General features: G+C 48.9%; 3 protein-coding genes across 9 annotated transcripts in view; all 3 read right to left on the bottom strand.

Annotated features, from left to right (window-relative positions):
• Nucleotides 1–391, bottom strand: part of RALGDS (ral guanine nucleotide dissociation stimulator) — a 58,647-nt gene extending 58,256 nt beyond the window's left edge. The window contains exon 1 of the mRNA XM_027687686.1: nucleotides 248–391. Coding sequence (XP_027543487.1) covers nucleotides 248–265 — 18 coding nt within the window. The 5' untranslated portion in view covers nucleotides 266–391. The remainder of the gene's footprint in view (nucleotides 1–247) is intronic.
• Nucleotides 392–5,254: 4,863 nt separating this feature from the next.
• Nucleotides 5,255–14,656, bottom strand: GBGT1 (globoside alpha-1,3-N-acetylgalactosaminyltransferase 1 (FORS blood group)). 6 transcript variants are annotated; one of them, XM_027687467.1, is made up of 7 exons: nucleotides 13,876–14,656; nucleotides 11,536–11,643; nucleotides 10,706–10,768; nucleotides 9,863–9,913; nucleotides 9,729–9,764; nucleotides 7,608–7,742; nucleotides 5,255–6,862 (listed from the first exon to the last, which is right to left on the bottom strand). In XM_027687467.1, the coding sequence occupies exons 2-7, from the start codon at nucleotides 11,634–11,636 to the stop codon at nucleotides 6,178–6,180; spliced, it is 1,071 nt and encodes a 356-aa protein (XP_027543268.1). In that variant the 5' UTR covers nucleotides 11,637–11,643; nucleotides 13,876–14,656; the 3' UTR covers nucleotides 5,255–6,177. The 6 variants fall into 6 exon arrangements, with proteins under 6 accessions (XP_027543268.1, XP_027543267.1, XP_027543270.1 ...); XM_027687466.1 differs by having other exon boundaries at nucleotides 13,813–14,656; XM_027687469.1 differs by lacking the exon at nucleotides 10,706–10,768 and having other exon boundaries at nucleotides 13,813–14,656.
• Nucleotides 14,657–15,084: 428 nt separating this feature from the next.
• On the bottom strand, nucleotides 15,085–17,856 carry SURF6 (surfeit 6). Of its 2 annotated transcripts, XM_027687465.1 has the most exons (5): nucleotides 17,697–17,856; nucleotides 17,069–17,284; nucleotides 16,375–16,466; nucleotides 15,252–15,944; nucleotides 15,085–15,186 (listed from the first exon to the last, which is right to left on the bottom strand). In XM_027687465.1, exons 1-4 carry the CDS (start codon nucleotides 17,788–17,790, stop codon nucleotides 15,273–15,275), a joined length of 1,074 nt encoding a protein of 357 aa, XP_027543266.1. In that variant the 5' UTR covers nucleotides 17,791–17,856; the 3' UTR covers nucleotides 15,085–15,186; nucleotides 15,252–15,272. The 2 variants fall into 2 exon arrangements, with proteins under 2 accessions (XP_027543266.1, XP_027543265.1); XM_027687464.1 differs by having other exon boundaries at nucleotides 15,085–15,944.
• Nucleotides 17,857–18,037: the final 181 nt, after the last annotated feature.

The following is an 18,037-nucleotide window of genomic DNA, read 5'->3' on the forward strand; positions in this document are numbered from 1 at the left end:
ACGTACAGTGCCCCCCCGACCCCAACAGGCAGCAAACGACAGGCACCTGCAGCTACAGACCCCCAGGAAAACACCGGCAGAGCCCACCCGCTCCCCGGCACCGCGCACGCATCAGTCACGCACCGCGGACACGCGTGGGCCGCCCCGAGCCCCCTCTCACCAGGGCGCTGGAGGGCACCGAGCCCGCGGGCAGCGCACCGGGCGCCCGGGGAGACAAAGCCGCCGGGGTGGCCCGGCACCGACTCACCTGGGTGTCGATCATCATCGTGCCCCGCGCGCATCCCCAGCGCCGCGCCGAGGAGCCGCTGGCCCGCGCCGGGTCCCGCGGGGCCGCTCTCACCGCCCCGGCGGGCGGGCGCGATGCTCCGCGCCGGCCATGGGGCCCCGCCGCCCCCGGGGAGCCGCCGCCGCCGCCAGCGCGGAGCCAGGAGCGCGGCCGGGAGAGCGGAGAGCGGGGCGGGACCGGGGCGGGCACCGCTACCGGGAGGGCGGGGGCGGCTCCCGGCTCCGCCCGGCCCCGCTGCCCCGGCCCCGGGCCGGTGGGTGGGTGAGCGAATGCTGCGGGGGTGTTCGTGGGTGAACACGCGGGCACCTCTCCAGGGGTACCCGCACCCGTGGGCGAGCACACGGGCACCTGTCCAAGGCCACCCGCACCCGTGGGAGCACGCACGGGCACCTCTCCAGGGGTACCCGCACCGTGGGCGAGCACACGGGCACCTTTCCAGGGGTACCCGCACCTTTCCAGGGGTACCCGCACCGTGGGCGAACGCACGGGCACCTCTGCAGGGGCACCCGGATCCCTGGAAGCCCCTCCGCTTTTTGGGTGCCTTTTCCCTTGTGGAAGTGGGAGCTGTGGGCGCCGCGGGGGAGCACGACCCGTGGGAAGGCCCTGTTCAGACCCCTCCGGGGAGGGGGGGTCGGCGCGGCGCTGCCGTGCGGGATATAAATAGGAGAAGAGCTCGGGGCTGTGGCTTAACGAGCCCCCCGCGGCCCCGCCGGGCTGTCCCCAGACGGAGCCCTCCAGGAGGCGAGGCCGGGGCTGGCAGCCAGGGCACAGACACACACACACCCCCGGCTGCTCATCTCCGCTCAACCCGACACCGTAACGGGGCACGGAGGGACCCGCGGGAAGCGCTGCCGGAGCTGCGGGCGCACGGTCGGCGCGCTGGAGCGGGAGCCGGGGAGGCAGCGGGGTTGCCCTGGAAACAGAGCGGCTCCGGTACCCATCGTTTGTCATCATGAGGCCGATGACACGAGCCATGACAGAGTGATGTCAGGAGAAGCAGGAGCTGGGAGAAGGCTGCGTCACTCCACGGCCGAGCGCTCCCGGCCGCTGCAATGCTGCTTTTGGGGACCAACACTCCTCCCCCCCCCCAGGCCCCAGCAGCCAGTTCTGCCCGGGAATGAGTGACAGTGGGAATGAGTGACAAGGCACAGCCCATGGCACCTGACCCTCCTCCGTGGCTCCGGGCCAGCAGAACCAGCAGCTCTGGCTGGGGAGCGCTGCCAGGAAAGGAAAAGGTGCTGCCAGGGCTCTGGCTCTGGCACTAGATGCTGCTACAGAGCAACATCATTCTAATTATAGTAACGGTGTCAGTGCTCAACAGTGGGGAAAACGCACACTTCAAAAGGTCTAGAACTATGTAATTTGCTGCTGGCAAAACTCACTAAAAACACACTGTAATGAAGCACTTTTTAAAGGTAGTTTGTACTCATCTGGCTTGCTTTAAATTAGCTAAAGGTTCAGCGGGGGAGCAGGGGGGTGAGGTGGGCATACAAGCAGAGATTTCTGGTTAAAACTGCCTCTCTATTCCTAAGGCTTTACACTAGTATTACATGAAACAGCAACATTTGGTGGATCTGTGTTTAAGCTAAATATAGCACAAGAAAAGTCAAGTCAGTACAGCAACACTCGTGGAGAAAGGAGGGAGTTGGGTGGGCAGGCAGACATTTAAATGTCACTCCTCAGATGCGTTTTGCTAGTGATGCTTTCCTAAATTATTTGATTGTGTGGAGCAGAACTACAGGATTGGGGGTTTAGTGTGAGTAAAGTACAACCCACTCCTGGAACTCCTTCTCCAGTTCCTGCTGTCCCTGGAAGTGCCTGTCACTGTCCTGTCATTGTCACTCCACCTGGAGAGCAGCTGTTGCTCTCTGAGTGTTCCATCCCTGGGGATCCCGCAGGGACTTGCTGGGGCAGCAGAGGTGAAGCAGAGCAGGTGGGACTCAAGTGAGAAAATAGTGACCTTTGTGCTAAGAGCTGCCCTTTGAGATCAGAGCAAATCCCCACTGAGAAAGAAACTCATTCTGTGTATCTCACATTCCCTGGTGAGCAAGCCAGACTAGTCCCTGTGCAAACACAGAACAAAACACAGAGACAGCCCCTTCCTCGAAGAGCCCCAGGCTGAACAGGTGAGACAAAGGGCAGGAGAGTGAACCCAGCAGCTCTGGCAGGGAGCTCCCAGCCTTCCAGCTCCTTTCCACCACTGTGCTGCTTTAGCTGTGTTAAGTCAGCCAGATGCACGTGGCTGTTCCACAAGCTGATTTTGTGCAAGGAATATATAACTGATGTTCTTATCCTTCCTCGTCCATGTCTGTTCAAAGACCATCTCTTTTCTGTGCCCCAGATCTCACCCAGAGAAGGTTTGACTAGGGCAGGTCTTTCATAACTAGTGCAGGGTACCAAAGTGGTTCAAAATGACCTTTCTGGTCAATAATGTCAGGGAACATCACCTATGGGAGGGTTATGGGAAATCCAAATAGGAGCAAAAAAGGGTCCCAGTCTGGCTTAGTGCCTGTCAGTGGGGAGAACGAGAGGATCACAGTCTGGCCCCACCTTGACTCATATCCAGTGCTGGAAGTTTCTGTTTCTCACCCCCCAGAGAGGTTTTCCCTCTGGGGGTGGATGCACTGTACAAGACACCAGCTGGGACTAGGAGAGAAACAGCCTGTCAAATGGGTTCTTAAATTAGATGGACAATGAATGATGAGTCTGTTCCAGCTGAGCAGAAAGAGATGGAAGGAACAAGGGGCCCTTGGGAAGGCAACAAGCTACTGCTCTGAGGCTTGGTTAATGCAAACAGGGCTTGAGTGGGAAATACCTTGAGAGCACAATCAGATCCCCAGGCAGGTGATTTATTTACATGTGGTGATTCACTTTTCCTGCAGTTCTCTCTATTTCCAAGCCCAAATTCCTTTGGCACAAGAACAGATAAGACAACATTGTCCCCCGTGGTGAATGGAGGAAGGCCTGCCATGCAGGAGTGACAGTCTGGAAGGCATTCCCTGCCCTGTGCCTCAGTTCCCCCACTGGGTGTTGGTGGGGAAAGCAGATCCTTGTGACGCTCCCACAGTGCTCACAAGCCCCAGACTGCACAATCCAAGTGGGAGAAGGAAAGCTTGCTGCTGACGTTGGGGGAAGGGGATTAATCAGCAGGAGATGACAACACAAGTCCAGGCTTTCATTAATTAGAGGAGGGCAGGAGCTGATTCAGGGAGCAGCCCCCACACGGTGCTGGGGGATGTGTTTCTGCAGACATGTTCTGCTGCTCCCTGGAGGCACAGGGAGTTTCTAGGTACTGCTTCAAACCACAGCCCTGTCGAGCAGAAGTGTGTCACATAACACAAGATATTCCCCAGGGGAGAAGCTGCGGGGCTGCCAGGAAAATAAACATGTTTGGCACAACACAAATCAGGCCAATATGGTGTCAATCAGAGGGTCGAGGATTCAGCCAAAAGGCAGCTCGGATGCAGAGCTGGGAACAAGCCTTTCACACAAGTTTTTCCAAACAGGTACCCCAGAAATATAGACCACCTTCTGTCACCCAGTCTGTGCTGGAGAACTTCCCCTCATGGTGGATTTATGAGTATCTGCACAGGAGTTCAATAATTTAGTGTGGCACAGTGAAGCCCTATGGCTGCAAAACCAGCATAATTTCAAGCAGAATAAAGGCATAAGGGGAATTGGCCACTGGCACAGCTGATCTATGGATTTGTGGCTGCTATATAACTTCACGTTTTTCTTGGATCTGAATGCATTTCTAAGAGATCTAGCCCAGCCCAGCCATGTCCTGGTACTGACACCAGGAGATAAAATTATCTGCCTTGTCCTGTGCAGAGCAGACTAGACAGTTCCTTCTGGCTTGTAAAGAATCCATATGCATATATGTAACAACTGGCATAATGAGAACCCAGTTTCAGCATGGCCTTCAGGCACTAACTGTTCTAGAAATATGAAATCGTATTAATCCTGGGTTTGCTGGGAATATATCTTTTTGGGAAATATTTGGATATGGACCTTTCTTCACCCTTTTGGCTTAGATGAGGTGCCTGGTTACCAAAGAGACATCTTCTTAGGGGATTCAGATCTGATTTAGTTATGTAAAGGGGTGTCTTCCTCCTGCACCACATCACTGAGAACAGTCTGGAGAAAATATAATAGAAAAGACCCTTTGCTGGATAAAGCACAAATCAACAGACCCAGCTGCCACTGAGGCTTCTGGGCTGGAGGTATTCTGTGCACCTTATCTATATTATGGGTACCGTGAAAGCTTTTCTAATTAGTCTTCTGGAAGATGAAATGCCTACAAATGACAGTGGCAAGTGCCATTTCCAGCCTGCTCACACAGGACTGAAATGGCTCGTTAAGTCATCTGCAATCAGTGGTGGGGCCCTAAAGCTTTGAATACTTGATTCGCTGCCATACAGCAATTTTCTCATGTGAGGAGAAGCAGGAACAGTCAGGCACCTCTTCCCCGTTTTTCCTCTCTCTGCCAAATGAGCCTTTTTCCCTTTTCTTTCTTTTTTTTTCTTTCTTTTTTTTTTTTTCCTAGACCGTTCCCTTAGAAACAGGCAGCTTCACCCTTTCACCCCTGCTCCTCCTCTCCCTGCCGCTCTCCGCAGCTCCCCGCGGCCCCTCTCCCTGCTCTCGCTAAACGAGCGGGGCTCTGACGCGCAGCCCTTTGGTAGCAGCGCCCGGGGACGCGAGGGAGATGATGTTTATGGCAGCCCTGCTGTGACAGGGGAGGTGGCACACGCACCCCCGTGCTGTGACCTCAGCTGACAGCCACAGTGACTGGCGAGAGCCGTGGCTGCTCCCCCGCGTTCACCCGGCTGAGCTGTCAGGCTTTGAAGGCTGCACAACGCCTGGTTCGGCTCCTCCTCGCCGCATCCAAAGAGGGAAAATGTTAACCCCAGCTCCAGGCTGAACTCCCAGCTTCACCAGAGCGTTGCATTGTGAAATGAAGTCACCCTGTTTGCTGGAAAGGCATCAGCTCCTGCTGTCAGCTCCGGCAGCTCCTCGCCAATTTATCTCACAGAGCTTAGAGGAGTTGGAAAGGGCTGAAGCAATGGATGGGAATAGGAACGTCTCAGAACCAGATTTTCTGTGTTGGAAAAGATTACATGATCCACAGAGACATGTGACCCAGGGAAAAGGTTCAGAGCACATCTGTGATTGAAATAAACCCAAAGAAGTTCAGTCTGGGTCTGAGCTGTGCCAGTTCTGTCTAAACTTGGGTCTCCAAAGCACAGATTGGAATTTGGAAGATAACTGCTATTTGAGTTCACACTATTTGTCCTGTCAGACCAGGCTCTTACTGGCAGTGGCTGGCACCAGCTCTCTGCTGAGAAGGTCCAAGAAATCCTGCTGCACATAAGTCAGGGATAACGTGCTCCGAGTGCAAGTTTCCTCCTGATTCTGACAAAAGGCGTTAGTTTAAATCACAATGCATGAAAATTTATTGCCCTGCAAAGTTCTTTTTCTTTTCAAGTGAAAAAGTCTTTACCAAAACTCTAGATTTTCTCCACAGGCATGTCAAATACCATTTTGATCTTGTTAAGTTTCTGCTGGGCCTCAGGAAAACACTCAAGCAAAGGCATCTGCATCCTTGCTTTGGAAAACTGGCCTTTTGGATGCCTTTTTGGGTGCTGCGGCCTCAAGCAGGATGCTTGTATTTACAAAGATTAGGAACCTAGAAACCTTTTCAGTCTCATCTACACTTTGGCTGCTGCTTCTGAAATGCATTAAGACTCCTGTTCTCTCCAGAGAAACTGTCCCCACGTTCCTTTCTCAGTTTGTCCATACTGGGAACAAAAACTCATGGTGGGGCATGTTCTGTGTGAGTTCATTTCCATGGGTTTGACTGTGGGGAGGACACCTCTGCAGGGATCAGGTGGTCAATCTCTTATCTCTTTGTAGTTCTTATCCACCGTGGAAAAACGTACAAGGTGAATTTCAGGGGGCTTTGGCTTCCTGTCATCCCATATATACTCTGGAGAAAGCACCTTGGAGGGTTTGTGGGAGAGGAAGTGCCTGTTGAGGTGACTTTCTTCCTGCCAGACTGCCATGATCCCGTTGGCTTTGTCCGTCAGGATGGTCATGTGGCAAGTCTTGGTGAGCTCAAAGACCTTCCTGACCAACCCTCCAAACACGGCTCCTCCGTAGTAGAAGTCCCCTTGCCCAGCAGGGATGTAGGCTGCTGAGGAGCTCCTCCTCTCGTAGGGGAACTGGTTCCGAGGCACACTGAAGTACCCAGGGTGGATGGCTGCCACTGTGTCCCCCAGGGTCTCGGGCCCCCAGGGGTTGTGGAACACCATGTCGATGTCCAGGCAGAAGAGATACTCCACCTCCCTGTGGCTCACCTCTGCTATGTGCTTGTTTATGGCCTCCATCCTGCGCATGGAGATCTCCTGCCAGCTGGAGTATTTCTTGATGGGGACAAGGACAAACCTTCGTCCAGGCTGCAGCTGGACACTGGGCATTGCCTCGGGGCTGTCAGTGAAGATGTAGTAGTTCACCCGGCAGCCTTTCATGAAGTGCTCCTCTGCTGACTCCACGAAGCGCCTCACAAACCTCGTGTACCTGTGCAGACACCACACGTGAGGAGCACAGCAGGGACAAGGAGGGACTTTGTTTGGAGAGGGACTTTTTACAAGGGCATGCAGCGATAGAACAAGGGGGAACGGCTTCAAACTGACAGAGGGCAGGTTTACATCAGGTATCAGGGAGAAATTCTTCCCCTGTGAGGGTGGTGAGGCCCTGGCACAGGTTGCCCAGAGAAGCTGTGGCTGCCCCATCCCTGGAAGTGTCCAAGGCCAGGTTGGACAAGGCTTGGAGCAACCTGGGATAGTGGGAGGTGTCCCTGCCCATGGCAGGGGTTAGAACGAGATGGGCTTTAATGTCCCCTCCAACCCAAACCACTCTGTGAGTCCAAGAGGATTACAAAGGGTACTTTAGTGAATGGAAGACAAGGGGTGAAGTGTTGGCTGACTATCACTGCAGGGATCCAAACACTACACGTGCAGTAGGTAAAGTATAGTGGACAACAAGGAATAAGTGAATTATCCCCACTCTGACCAAGCAACCCCCAATCTGCAGCTCTAACTCCCAAGACACCTGCTAGTTCTTAAAAAATACCGACTTTTGGGTACTTTAAAGTGCTGTCGTCTTGTGAGCCTGTGTGATTATGGACACACTACACGGGCATAGAAGTCTACGACAGATTGGGACAGATTTCAGCTTTTCTGAGGACAAGAAAAGCCAAAATGGTCTTTCCACAGTGAAGTGGATCACCCCAAGCCCTGTGCCCACTGAGTGGTTCCCTTACTTTCCAACAGCAAAGGCTGTCACCCCTATGCTGAGGTTCAGTGGCCTGTAGGCACTGTCCAGGATCTCAGGATTGAAGGTTCCTTCCCAGACGATGGGGGCCAGCCATGGTGTGACTGTCAGCACATCCTGGCGCCTGAAGGAAAAGAAAGGGAATGTCAGTGAGATGGAACTGTTCTGTTGGGTTTCGAGGCCGGTAAATGGGAATTAAATACTGAAAAGGCAGCTAGAAGAGTGCTTGTATCAGCATTGACTCGTTATGGAGGGTATTATCTTCAGATTTTTTTCCCCTGCACTCCCATTTGAGGTTACTGAGCATGGACATTTCAGTTCCTGGGATGAAATTAAGCACTTTAAGAGATTGGTAAAAACCCGAGGATCTACTGAAATCTCATTTAAGCTCACAGGACTTTTCTGCTGAGGAGAGTTTAATGACCACTGAACTCACAGAATGAGAAGCTGTGCACATTTGCTATCAGTCTGATGCAGATTGCTACATGCAGATTAAAACACAAGTAATAATATGAAATAATATGAAAATTACTATAAAAATATACCCCATTGCTGTGTGATTAAAACACAGCTTGCAGCATGACAGCTTATTCTTCCAGTATTTATATATAGCTTCAGCACATTCATATATAATTTAGAATTCTGCATGTGAGCCAGCATTCAAATGTGTAACAGAGTTAGAAAGAATCCTTAATCTCCTGTGAGGGTCGTGGAAATATTGAATATACGTGCAGGAGAGTCTGATTATGCCCTATTACAGCTATGGCAGGCTGTTTCAACTCGCTGCTTTGCTTTCAGTGTTTTGTTCTTACCTTTTTGATTTTAAAACAAGATGTCATTATGACGTGCAATTTACCCCAGCCTGCTCCCATTCGCCCCAGACCGTGAGCTGTGGCCCTCTGCTAATGAAATTTGTCACACAAGGCACGCGGTCACACGTGGAGGCTGCCAGTCTCCCATCTGACACACTCCCAAAGCAATAACAGCACCAGAACCAAACCAAGGGAGCTGTGGGGAGCAGCTTGCTGGCTCAGGCTGCAGATCTAATTAGATCTCCCAACCCAGATCTCATTCTTTCAGTCTGAGAGGGTACTAGAATAACAATTTGACTCCTTCCTATAGCAATGTCTGTGATTAAAAGATTAAATTATACAGGAAGAAGAATTTGGGTTGGAGAAAATGTAATAACTGACCTGTTCTCCTTATGGGTTAATTATCTTTTTTTGGAGGGGGGGGGGGAAAGAGAGGGAAGGAAAACTGCATGTTCACTTCTCTAAGCAGAGCTTTTTAAATTTTAAGGGCTGCCCTGGGTTTCCCAGTGACTCATGGCCATGGTATCCCTCCTCTCAGTGCTGGTGAATAGCCTCCACAAGGCACAGAGCACTAAAAGCTACAAGATTCTCTCCTCACTTAGTCCAGTATATACCAGCTGATTTATCACATAAATTTATTCCAGTATGGAAGGGATAAATATTCAGGCCAAGCATATCCTGTTGAAACATCAAGGGGGAAAAATATATATATATATATGTGTACCAACAGGGTGTGTTTGTTAACATACAAAAGAATGTGGCTGCTGAAGGTGAACAGCTCGAGATAAGAGTGAGCCCAAAGGAGGCTGTAACAACCTGAGCTGCAGAGAGAGTTTAAGTCACTTTTTAGAGCTGCTGCCCAAACCCTTCCCTGTCTGCTTAAACTCACTGAATTGACTGCATCACATAGAAGCTTGTTTAAGCTGAAACCACTGCTGAAGGTCAAACAAAGCACCTGCTTGCTTTTGCCCTGAAATGGGTTCAAAGCTCTCCCACAGCTGGTTACACAGTTCCAGGAGGTACTTTTGTCTTACAGCTATTACAGATCTCCCACCTCAAAAAGAGTTCCTGGCAGCAACCACACAGACTGTGTGTGTGTGCTGAGGTATTAATTGGGAATTAACAGGAAGTGTGTTAACAAGTGACTAAACTCAACGTTACAGCAGCACATACCCATATGGTTTGGATTCTCATGGAACAAGGTCCTTTTCAGCTTGTCCCAGGACTTTGGAACTGTGAGTGCTGCAGGGTGCCCAAACCAAAGTCAGAAGAAATAAAGTTCAAACAAAGAAACTTACTTTGGCGCCAGCACTCTTGGCTGCTGATAAAATAATCTGTAAAAAGGAAGAAATATCCACTGAATAATACATGAATATGCCTGGAAGAGAGGAACAGCAGTTTAAAGGTCGGGAGATAAAAAGCCAGTACTTACTGGGGGAAAAGCTGGATTAACTTCTCTTCTGTATATTGCAGTTTTATGGAGCTGCATGATGGGGTGGAAAAAGAAAGGGCTTGTTATGCTTTCCTAAAATATGAACCAGGTTCAGCTTCAGGACCTGCTGCTGCACTGACAGCTGTCCAAGTGCAGCTCCAGCTGCTGTGCACACTGCAGGGTTGGGCATCACCTGTACACACCTTCCAGGGCTGCCAGACAAGTGACAGTTTTGGAACAGAACACAAAACACAACAGGGGCAGAGAGATACTGGCAGCAATTCGAGTCTGTGGCTAAATCAGGGTTTAGGGCTCAAAATCCAGGGAAGCACAGGCACGTTGGGGACTGTCAATACTGGTCATGTGTGTGGTCCACTTCCTGCAGAGCTGTTCCTGGTCACCTGGAGGGCTGAACTGTCTGATATTCATCACACTGCCAACAGCATCCAGAGAAATAAGCATCTAACTAGACACAATGGTTTATTGTGGCTTGAAATAACCAGGAATAGCTCTGCAAAACATCATCCTTTCTACTTGCACAGTTTTGTTTTTACAAGAACAGTAGGTCTTGGTAAGGGACATTAACCTGTTAGTCCTGGTCTCTGTGACCCACCACAAGCAAAGCCTCGCTCAGGCTGTGCAAATCCAGAGCTGTCCTGGGGGGCAGGCAGGTCCAAACAGCACAGGCTGCGTTGTTACCCTTCTGTTCTAAGAGAGTGACTCATTATAGATTCATAAAATAAGGAACAAGTGACTTGTTAATCACTGCGTGTGCTGTCAGTGAGGAACAACTCCTGTGACAATGATCTGTGTTATTCAGTGCACACAAACCAGGGTACTCACAAGATTTCAGGGCAAGGAAGGTAGTAGGGAAGGTAGTGCACTTTTCCACTCCCAGCTGTAATCCTGGGAGAGCAGAGAAACATTTTAGGAGGTAATGTTGAAGGAAATCTTCCTAGGATTTTCCAAGATGATCTGGGGCTCTGGCACAGATTTTGAAAGGTAACTTTAGCCAGCTCCATATCTACTTTAATTAATAGTGTAGGATCTGGTGTGTTTAAATTTTAACATAATATGCTGTTGCTAAGGCATAAATGCAACTACACACAAGGTGAAAATGCAGCAAATTGCAACATCAAAAATATGGGATCATGAGTAATAATTTAATAATCAATAATTTAATAATTCATAGAAATGCCTGATCTCAGATTCCCTTCAAACAATGTTTGAGTTTGCTCAAGAGAATCCATAAGTCACAGTCATCAGAATACTCAAAGTTCCAAAATCCCCAGTGTTTGAAAGCTGCAATGTTTGACAGCTACAAAGCTGTCCCTGGTGACACTGGAATGAGTTTGGACTGTTTGAAGAGACAGATAATCATCTCTGTTAAGGCTTGAACTGAAATGTAACTGGAATATTCTGTACCTGAGCATTTGTTTGTGTGTCAGTACCATCCCAACTGAGACACAATTGCTCTTTTTGCTCTCTCCCTTGGAGCCTTCTCTCCCTAGTAGTGCTCCTTCATCTATTATACACATTGCTGTTCTTTCTTACAGCTCTAACAGGGACTTCCCACAAAATGCTCAGCCTGTGTTTTTCTGCTCCTGTGTGTTTTACCACAGCACATAGACAGGGGGTTTTAAATATGCCCAAGCTGGCCAGCAAATGCTTACCAGAAAACTGCAGTAACAACCACCAGACAGACAAGAGATCCCACCACTTTCCTGGAAATCAGGAAAGAGTAGAAGGAAGGGCAACTTCTGACTTTCAGCATTTTCAATCTGCAAAGATAGAAAAGCAAGGGGAGTTGGCTTTAAGTATCTGAGAGGAATCAATTATTTTCTCAGAGGAGAATGAAGCTTTTTAAGCAGTTTCTGTTTCAGTCTTTCTGAGATCAGGAGCACAGAAGGAGCCAGACTATAAGAACCAGGACATTTAGTCACTGAGGCAGCACCTGTGAACTGAGAAACCTCTCCATGGCAGTGAGCCCTAACCCCAGGTGTAGTGCATGAGGGGCCTTTCTGATTTGATTACAATTTCTGTAGATTCCATTTTTTCAGCTGAAGCAAACACCCTTTGCAATGTAATCAACTCACTCACTCCAGTCCCATCAGAGAGTTAACACAGTTATCACCTGAGCTGATAAACCCCACCTTTCACGGACAACAGCTGCCAGAGACACTCCCTGCAAAGGAGTAAGAAAGGTAAATTGAGGTGTGATACCAGCAAATAAACATTACACAATACTAATGTATGTTGGGTAATATTTCTCTGCAAGTCAGAGAAATTATTTCCTTTTTAACAGCCATAAAAATTAAGTTCCCTAAGCTCAGCTGTCTTACCTTAAAAGCTCAAATCAATCCCTTTTCTGTTCACAGGGAAGCAAAGGTGCCCACAGTGTGAACCATGTGTGACAAACACACAAAGCCTTTGCAGGGGGCCTCCAAAGGGGCTTGTTACAAGCACGTTAATTGTCACTACATTCATTATTACCTTCAGAGGGGACGGAAATAGGGAGCTGAGGATAAGGCTTGGCACCCATCCACAGCATCCTGTGGAGCTTTCCAGGCTGGCTGGAAGGACCAAAAGCAGGCTCCAGTTAGAGGAAAACACTTTCCTCTGTGATTGGAACCTGGGGGGGGGGGGGGGGAAAAAAAAAAAAAAAAAAAAAGCTGTTTGTCAAGCTTCTATTTATAGAGTCAGTAGCATTTATATCAGTGGGAGTAAGTGGTACATGGTGCTTCTTGGAGGATGCTGAAGTAACCACAGAGATCATTACTGTCCTGGCCCTTGGTAAGGCATAAACCAGTGCCAATGGATCTGAAAAGGCAGGGGTGATTTTCCTGCTGTAATTTCTCTGCTTGTAAAAAGAAAAATGGCAAAAGTTCTTTAATTTGCTTTACTATGCTGTACAGAAATCCTCTCTGGTGCTTCTTCCTCACTCTCCTGTCAGGCAATCTAATTAGCTTTCGCCAAGAAGCATCACAAAATCCTATTAAAAATAATAATTAATTAATTAATTAAATATCTTAAGGCCTTCCACCAGTTAAAGCCTTCATTGATTCCTGCTGAGCAGTCCTGGATTCTTGCCTAAAAATGCTGCAGATCCACAGAAGTAGAAGGATGTGCAAACAACCTTCCCTTCTAGCTGTTATTCCATGTTTTCACCAGCTTCAAACAGTTGTTTTTCAACCATTCTGTCACTCACTGCAGTTTAGGTCTGTGCCTGTTTATGGCAGTGATCACACACCTGCAGACTCCCCTTCCCATACCTGAAGGCTCTGATGTTTCCTTCCCTCTTCTGCTCTGTGAGCTCCTTCAATCTTTCTTTGTAGCCTCCTAACTGCAAGATCCAGGATCTGTCAGTTCTGACTGGACTCTCTCTAATCAGCCCATTCTCCTGAAATCTGGTGCCAAAACAGCCCAAATTCTCTTGCTGAGCCCTCACCAGTATTAAGTAAAGCTGGATTGCCCCATAAACCTGAAATGCTGTCACATTCCTATATGAGGACAAGCAACCCATGTATTTTCAGTTATTGCATCATTAGGAGCAGAGCTGATGCCTTCTCCCTTTGCTTCAGTTTCTGTGTTACAAACCTGCAAAAATGCTGGAGCCAGATGAGACTGGAACATCTTCCTGCATCTAAAACCATCTCACTGACATTTACCTCAACTGATTTACAGCCCCAGAGTTCACCATGAATGCAAACAAAAATGAAATGGATGTGGCTGCAGCTAATAACAGAATCTCCAATTAAAAGCAAAACACAGCTAAAGCATTTTTAATAGTTACTCAGGTTCCTCAAATTTGTTCAGAGAGTTCTTTTAAAATGGATATGGTTGAAAGTAGCTCTTTTACTCCCAAATGAACTTACTTGACCTCCCGGAACAAAGCACCACTTTATCTTCAAGCCCTGCCTTGGAAAGCATTCTGGACTGCAGATAAATACCTCACTTGTAGACCACTCCGTGCAAAATGTTCTTTGCAGATCGACTATTTCAGATTTCCAAACCTGTATTTCAGATTCCTAGAACTGGAGTGGCGAGCTGTGAGTGCAGTGTCGTCCAGAACGTGGAGAAAGAGAAGGTATCCGTGGGAAGGGCTCCATCTGTGTCGAGGAAGAGGTTTCCTTCCTGGACTCTGGTATTAAACAAGCTGCCTTTGGCTCCCGTGACACAGACGTGTTCAATCACACCTGAGGCTTGAACACAGACCTCAGCACAAATCCACTGCTTGGGTTTCTCACTTTTCAGAGTCTCATATTACAGGTGCATCATCAGGAGTTAACTGTACTCAGGCAGGGATCCAGCTGGGAAGCACTGCCCAGCCTGCGTTCCACTCCCAGCACATTCATTGGAGCTTTATTGATAAGGCAAAAAATAGCTTATTTCAATGCTACTAAGAGAAAATTCTATTGAGCTCAATCTGTAACATCACTGATGTTAGAATAAACTTCAGATTACACCAGCCAGGATCAGGAGGACACCAGCAAGATTTGACTCCTCTCAGAGCAGTGGCTTTATCTTCTGGACTGTTCCCACCAATCTCCCCCACGCTGAATTGCAGCAGCTGAGCTGTACTTTCTCTCTTGACCTGGGCAAACAGCTGCTCAAGTTTACACCTGTATTTCTGCATAAAGTTGATAGTGATGACATAGTTTACTTAAATCCAGCTGCTGCTCCCTTGTGTCAGAAGACTGTGCAGAGGCTACTTATTTTCTGCCTTTGACAATAGAACTGTATGAACAATGAACTATTCTCTGTGTTCCTTTTAAAGGCTTCTGAAATCAAACTATCAGCAATATTTTAATTTTGCTAAAAATGCAAGATCTTCATCTCCCTTTCATTAGCTCCCAAAAGGAAAGAACTGCCTTGAGAACAAAGCCTGCATCTCAAACTCAGATTGCACTTGGGCTCTTGCTGGAATTTCTTAGAGGTCCCAAGTATGAAATGAACTATTACAAAGCTGCTGAAAAGGTATTTCACCCAAACATGAAAACCTCAAGGCAGCTCCTAATCCATTCAAACCACAAGCATCTTGTTTGCTCTATGCACTCCTTTTCCTTTATTTTTGCCCCTCTGAAGCCCATCGATCCCAGGGGTTCCCTTGGTGGCACGCATGGCATGAGGGACACACCCATAGCACAACAGGAGTGACAGCAACTAAAATTTCCTCTTTAGGAAAGTAATAATACTTCTTATTATTAACCAGCCAGAAGGTGTTTCCTTGGGATATAAAACTTTATTAACAAACATACATGTTTTTTTTTCCCTGTGATGAAGCTGGGAAGCTGTGGCAGTGCCTGCCCCACAGCCTGGTGTCCTCAGGCACTGCCTCCCCCAGGACAGCGGCACACAAGAAGGACAGTCCACCCTGGAATCTGGGCTGCCAGGACCAGCTGCCTCCCTCTCACTTTAACCCAGCTTTTTTCAAGTCCTCTGGCAGAACCCGGCCTTTCTTCCTGGCCCTGGCTTTCTTCTTCTCCATCCTATCCTTCTTCTTCTTCTGGATGTTCTTCTGCCGCTTGTCCTGCCGCTGCTGCATCTTTTCCACCACCCTTATTGTCCGCTGCTCCCACTGCCGTTTGCGCTGCGCTTTGCGCTTCTCCTTGCGCTTCAGAGCTTCTTTCAGCCGCTCCTCGTTGTCACGGATCTTCACCCCTTCCGCCTTATAGAGAGCATTTGTCCATTTTATCTTGGTCTCCAGCTCCTGAGCTTTCTTCTCATCCTTATCCTTGAGTTCCTCCAGCTTATTCTTCCTCGTCTCCAGCCTGCTCAGCAGCTGCTTGTAGTTCCTGCCTGTCAGAGGAGTGATATTGCCTTTCACTGCTTTCCTCTTCTCCTTCTTCTTCTGGATCTTGTTCAACTCATTTTCTTCATGGATTTCAACTCTGTTAAAGACAATGTCAGCTCTGCTCTCCTCCTTTTTGTTTTCTGGCTCTACTGGTACCTCCTTAGTTTCTTTCTTCTCCATTTTTGCCTTCATCTTCAACTCCTTTCTTCGGCGCTTCTTTCTCTCTCTCTCATATTTCCTTCGCTGCCTCTTCTCCAGGACTGCAGGGGTTAATTCTTTGGCATTATCCTAAGAAGAAGAATGGACATGAATGAGCCCTAAAGGGATAAAGGAGAGTTGAAAGTGGGCTGTCCTGATTTCAAACTTCCCCTAAGAAGCACACCAACTGTGACAAGGAGCTCAGCTGTTAAGAGACACTAAACACAGCACGGGCATTTCAAACCCTTCACTCTCTCCCAACAGCCCGTAGCTGTTCCCCTTCAGTGCTTTGCTTTTTCCTGAGAATCACCAGAGGCATGTTCTCCTCCAAGCCTGGCCCCACCTCTTCTCATGTGTTTTTTCCACAGAACACACAGAGGTCTCCCAGCAATACCTACTGGCAATTCCTTAGGAGACAGAAACAGCTCCAACCCTGAGCCTTGTGAGATCCTGTCCCTGCATCCCCTGGGAGGCTGAGGAGAATTTATAGTGCAGAAACACGTATTAAAAGTTCTCATACTTGTCCAGAAGCTTTTTTAATCTTCTCGTGCAGTCTCTGACGCAAGAGATTGATTGCAGAAACAGAAGGGGAACTCAGTTCACTTTTACTCCCTGAAAATGAGAGGAAGAAAATAAAACTACTTAAAAGACAGCAGCAGCTAAACAGAAGCACTTTCTATGGCTGTGGGAAAAGCTCCGGGAACTCTTGAGATGCTGTGAATGGAACGGAAAATCTGAACAAACCAAGAGTTTCTATTTCATTGGTCTCTTTAGAATTCCCCCTTTTCTATCCATATTATCATTCAACACTGCCAGCAAGTGGCCTGGCATGCCCCGGGGCTGCCTGGCAAGTACCAAGCTTGTGGAAACAGAGACGCTCAGGACATCTTTTCTCTGTGATCTGGCTTTTCAGAGTCATAATAGAAAACTGACCTGGCAGGACAGGGATTGTATCCATGCATAATTCCCAAAGTTACACAAATACATTAAAAAGTCTGCATTTCAGTTTAAACGCCGTTTCTAGAGAGCCACCCAGTGGTGATGGCACAAATTTGTGTCCATAGCTTTCAGGGCACAAGGAATAAGTTAAGATGTTCTCAATTCAGCTGAATTTCTTCAAGGCTTTCCAAACTAGACATGTGTGAAGCAACTGAAAAGCAGCCACCTCAGGCCAGGTCACTTTAAACAGATCAGGGCAATGCTGGAATTCTTACCTGTGGCCAAACTCTCATTCCTGTTCTGTGTAACACCCTGTGGAGAGGATTTGCTGGCTTGAGGGGCTGCTTTCTGTCCTGGAGTGGATTTATTGGTGTTAGAAACCACCTGTTTGGTTGAAGGTGCATTCTTCTTCTCAGCTTGCTTCCTCAGTTTCTTTCTCTTCTGTTTCTTGGGCTGTCTGCCAGCATCCTCAGGCTGTCCTGGCTTAGGCACTAGAAGGCAAAACCAAATTACAGACAAATTACAAAAAACAGGACAATGCTACTCTTCTCACTCATAACATTCAGCTATTACTGAAGATTAAAGTTTCAGCATTGCAATGGCATATCGTAATGTTCCAAAATCACACATTTTAGGATTTATTCAAACAGACCAAACATGCTTGCACACTTCAGTAGAAGCCCAGCTCTCCCACATCCCTCACCACAATGAATGGAGACCGCCGATTTCCAGAGCTGCCAGTGCAACGTGCACACCGTGTTTCAGCAGAGACTGTTTTATTCTTACAAAACGGCACAACGCCACTGCCCGGGGCCAAGCACCCCGTGGAGATTCGGCTGTCGCGCCCAGACTCCCACAAAGCTGCCGGAGAGGGCAGAAGCCGAAGGGTTACAGCTCCATTACCAAATTTCCTCTTCCGCGACTCCGGGGGGTGCTGCGCGCTGACCCTCCTGGCCAAGCCCTGCAAGTAGGAGTCCTGGGCGGCCAGGCTGGCCATTGTCGCCGCGGGGTGGCCCTGCCAGCTCGTTCCCGGGTCCCAGAGGCGCTGTCCCCTCCTCGTGGATCCCCGGCAGGAAGTGATGGATGGGAGCGCGCCGGCCGGGAAGTGACGGCAGCGCCGGGCACGCTGGGAGCGGCGGTAGCGGCCGGGGCTGGAGGCAGCTCCGCTGGAATTGCCGCGGGCACCACCAGGACCGAGGGCTCCGCGGAGCCTCGGGGTCCCTCTGCCACACCGGGGGTGCCTG

This window comes from Neopelma chrysocephalum, unplaced genomic scaffold (assembly GCF_003984885.1).
Source record: "Neopelma chrysocephalum unplaced genomic scaffold, ASM398488v2 Primary Assembly neopelma1_74, whole genome shotgun sequence".
In the NCBI taxonomy this organism is placed as follows: Eukaryota; Metazoa; Chordata; class Aves; order Passeriformes; family Pipridae; genus Neopelma; species Neopelma chrysocephalum.

Coding starts and splice junctions, on each gene's coding strand:
- GBGT1 (XM_027687467.1), bottom strand. CDS start 11,636: ATGCTGAAAGTCAGAAGTTGCCCTTCCTTCTACTCTTTCCTGATTTCC. Junction 7,743..9,728: donor CCAAGAGTGCTGGCGCCAAA/GTAAGTTTCTTT, acceptor CTTTTCCTTCAG/GCGCCAGGATGTGCTGACAG. Junction 6,863..7,607: donor ACAGCCTTTGCTGTTGGAAA/GTAAGGGAACCA, acceptor GTGTCTGCACAG/GTACACGAGGTTTGTGAGGC.
- SURF6 (XM_027687465.1), bottom strand. CDS start 17,790: ATGGCCAGCCTGGCCGCCCAGGACTCCTACTTGCAGGGCTTGGCCAGG. Junction 17,285..17,696: donor GTCGCGGAAGAGGAAATTTG/GTAATGGAGCTG, acceptor TTTGCCTTCTAG/TGCCTAAGCCAGGACAGCCT. Junction 15,945..16,374: donor TTAAAAAAGCTTCTGGACAA/GTATGAGAACTT, acceptor TCTTCTTCTTAG/GATAATGCCAAAGAATTAAC.